General features: G+C 36.0%; 1 protein-coding gene across 3 annotated transcripts; it reads left to right on the plus strand.

Annotated features, from left to right (window-relative positions):
• The first annotated feature begins 841 nt into the window (after nucleotides 1–841).
• On the plus strand, nucleotides 842–3234 carry LOC116159111. Of its 3 annotated transcripts, none has more exons than XM_031472019.1 (5): nucleotides 842–1146; nucleotides 1643–1759; nucleotides 1811–1972; nucleotides 2034–2604; nucleotides 2665–3234. In XM_031472019.1, exons 1-4 carry the CDS (start codon nucleotides 1031–1033, stop codon nucleotides 2125–2127), a joined length of 489 nt encoding a protein of 162 aa, XP_031327879.1. In that variant the 5' UTR covers nucleotides 842–1030; the 3' UTR covers nucleotides 2128–2604; nucleotides 2665–3234. The 3 variants fall into 3 exon arrangements, 2 of the variants coding, with proteins under 2 accessions (XP_031327879.1, XP_031327878.1); XM_031472018.1 differs by having other exon boundaries at nucleotides 847–1146; nucleotides 1811–1981; XR_004142890.1 differs by lacking the exon at nucleotides 842–1146 and adding an exon at nucleotides 1272–1600 and having other exon boundaries at nucleotides 1811–1981.
• The last annotated feature ends 18 nt before the right edge of the window (nucleotides 3235–3252 follow it).

Genomic DNA, 3252 nt, shown 5'->3' on the forward strand with positions numbered 1-3252 from the left:
CTCTTTATCTGCATTCTATCTGTACTTATACCTGGCGGCGAATTTCCGAACCCCATCCTTATTCAGCGCACCTCTTCGCCGAATAAAGCCGAACACCCACAAACTCGCATCCTTTACGTACCTATGCCCGTTTCCCAACTCGATTGAGCGCGCCTTGCTGAATTAGATGGGGTTTCGGAACTCAAATAACCTGAGTCGTCATTTGGTGACGTGACTTATTTTTCTTGGGATTGTGCACTGAGTACCTATATGTACCATACCATACGCGAATAACATACTTCATACAAGTTGTTCATCAAATATTAATCATTGTGAGAAATCAGTATGTAAAATAAATATGAACAATTAATCAGTACGGATTAGTTATAGAATTTAACAGGCAAATCTTTTTAAATGAAATTAATGTTTAATTGAAACTATTCTGATCTCCACTGTACTCATTTGAGTCTTAATCACACAATTTTTAAACTAAATTCCTGGATCTGCGGTCGCAATCAAATACCATATCTCAACCAAGTTCAGCACCGATTCTGAATTGAGTTGGGAAACGTGAAATAATGATTTCGGCTCTATTCAGCAAAGCGGTGTGCTGAATAAGGATCGGGTTCAGAAATAAGCCCCCGGGACAGCATACTCGACCAATCGCTTTATCATTCGATGCAGACGCCGAAGAAATGTTTTTTCCTATGATTTATTTCGGCCAACCTAAGGCTGCGTTCTTGGCCCTCGGCGGTAAAAATTGTAATTAATCTGAAAAATAACTATTTTTAAAATAATAGATGGCGTTGGCGAGGAGAATTATATTTATTTTGTTAATGATTCATTGATGTACCTAATTAGCTTTCTAATACGTAATGAATTACCCTCTGGGCACACATTTATCCGACCTTGCATTTTGAATGGCATTTTTGTTTCATTCGCAGATTCACTGTGCAGTGTGAGTGGTGTATTGTAATTTGTGTACCTACCTAATAATTTTTTGAATACGTTCGGAACATTATTACTTAATTTTTTATTGTAACCACCAATTATGGGTAAAGGACGTCTTTCTTACAAATTTAATAAAAGAAACAAGAAATCTAAGGCAAGAAAGCGAGAATGGCAAAACAGAAACAAACTTAAAGAAGAAAAAAGAGAGGAGTATAGGTGAGATCATTGGTTTTCTTTAGTGATATGAAACCATATTCACAATGAGGTTCATTGTAAGTACTGGTTTGTATCTCTAACTATGGTCATTGATTATATACGTTTACTTATATACTTCGTAGTATATAATCAATGCTATGGTAGTATTGAGGAAAGAAGTCGTTTACGTCATAACACATTTTATCAAGTTATTACAACCCAGAATCATTACTTCTTTGTTGGATTGAAAGCATAAGACAGAGATACACAATACTTACTCTGCTTCGTGAACTTCATGGGTGACGTATTCGAATTCTTTCTTGAATGCTAGACTATATACTACAACGAATATTATGCCGAAGAAAAAAGGAGATAGTAGTTAGTTCTATCTTCGGTTATTCCACAGAGTAAAGTGCGTGCTTTGTAATGCGTACTTTTTTCTTTGAATGTGGAATGTCAGCTGTTGAATTTAGAGGTTAGGTTATGTTATGAAAGCAAAATTACTTTTTGTTTTTAGGGAAAATGTTCATCATGATCACAACTATTTTCATAAGGATGTGAACTCAAGAATTTCAATTGAGCCTCCCAATCCGGTTGCAAATCCTACATCACATGATATTGATGTACAGTCAAAGTAAGAACGTTTTTCCGGAATTGTATAATTTCACTAAATTTTTTTATTTAGAAGTGTGGCCCTTGATCATGATTATGATGGTAATGGGTTAGGAAATAAGTCGCCACAAGATTTGTCGTTGGAAGCAACACCAGGTACTGAGACAATTCAAGCTCACCCAGAATCTGACTCGCTAGAGGTGCTTCATGAATTCTCATTTATAGATAAAGAAGAGTATGATGAGTAATATTTTAAACTACGATAAGAGCTAGATCTAATCAAATTTCTGTTTTAGTGTTTTGTTGCATGAAATGGAGGTCGAGATTCATCCTAAACCTTCTATAATAACAGGACATAGAATTGTTGATTTGCAACACGTTTTAAATTAGGCATTGCATTTACAAGTTGACCATTCAAAGAAATGTACCGGAGGTCAATTGGAACCGATACTAGAAGAGAGAAACGGCTTGGTTAGCACAATAACCTTTAAATGCAATTATTGCGGTTTTGAAATAAAGCGGTGCACACATCCTGGAAGAAATTACGCAGTTCAAAACATTAATACGGCAGCTGTGTGGTCAACCATTTCTGCTGGAAATACTTTCAGTAACTTGCAGGAACGTCTAGCAATTATGAATATTCCTCCATTGACCTATAGTATGTTCCAAAAAATTGAATGCTTTTTAAGCAAAGAGTGGGAAGATCGTCTGTGGATTTCTATTGAAAAAGCAGGCATAGAGGAGTATGATATAGCTATTTCAAAAGGACAAGTGGACGAAAATGGTTTGGCATGGGTTGTCGTGTACACAGATTGCGGCTGGAGTCAACGGTCTTATGGGCATAGTTACAATGCTTCGTCAGGAGTCGTAAGTAAAAAACACTATGTACCGTATTTTATTTCTATGTAAACCGTTTGTCATTTATAGGCTGTAATAATTGGGAAAGCAACTGGTAAAATTTTATTCTTGGGCGTGAGAAATAAATATTGCTCAGTATGTGCAAGAGCTAAGAAGGAAGATGAAATTAAAGAACACATCTGTTACAAAAACTGGACGGCATCATCGGGGGCGATGGAATCTGATATTATTGTCGAAGGGTTCAATCACAGCATTTCTATGCACAAAATTAAATATTTAAAGTTTATAGCAGATGGTGATTCGTCCGTTTTTGCTAAAATAAAACAAAAAGTTACGTATGGCAATGAAGTAGAAAAAATACATTGCAGTAATCATGCTGTGAAAAATTACGGGAAGGCTTTGTATAAAATAAAAAACGATACTGCCATAGCATTGCAAGCTAGAAAGTTCTTAACAGTGAAAAACATCAAGGCTCTTCAAGAAATTGCCATGAAGGTTTTATATGAAAATGCTCATGGTCTCGTCGAAGATTTAAAAACAGACCTTATGAATGGACCAAAACATGTATATGGGGATCACTCCTCTTGCAAGGAAAGCTACTGCGAAACTCGAGGATGTGTGGAAAACAGTAAAGTCGTTGACTTAAAAAATACTGGC

Source organism: Photinus pyralis, unplaced genomic scaffold (assembly GCF_008802855.1).
Source record: "Photinus pyralis isolate 1611_PpyrPB1 unplaced genomic scaffold, Ppyr1.3 Ppyr1.4_LG1, whole genome shotgun sequence".
In the NCBI taxonomy this organism is placed as follows: Eukaryota; Metazoa; Arthropoda; class Insecta; order Coleoptera; family Lampyridae; genus Photinus; species Photinus pyralis.

Bases quoted from the DNA above. Each gene is read 5' to 3' on its own strand.
- LOC116159111 (XM_031472018.1), top strand. From the start codon at position 1,031: ATGGGTAAAGGACGTCTTTCTTACAAATTTAATAAAAGAAACAAGAAA. The intron at 1,147-1,642 runs GTGAGATCATTG...TTTTGTTTTTAG, and splicing joins GAAAAAAGAGAGGAGTATAG to GGAAAATGTTCATCATGATC. The intron at 1,760-1,810 runs GTAAGAACGTTT...TTTTTTATTTAG, and splicing joins GATATTGATGTACAGTCAAA to AAGTGTGGCCCTTGATCATG.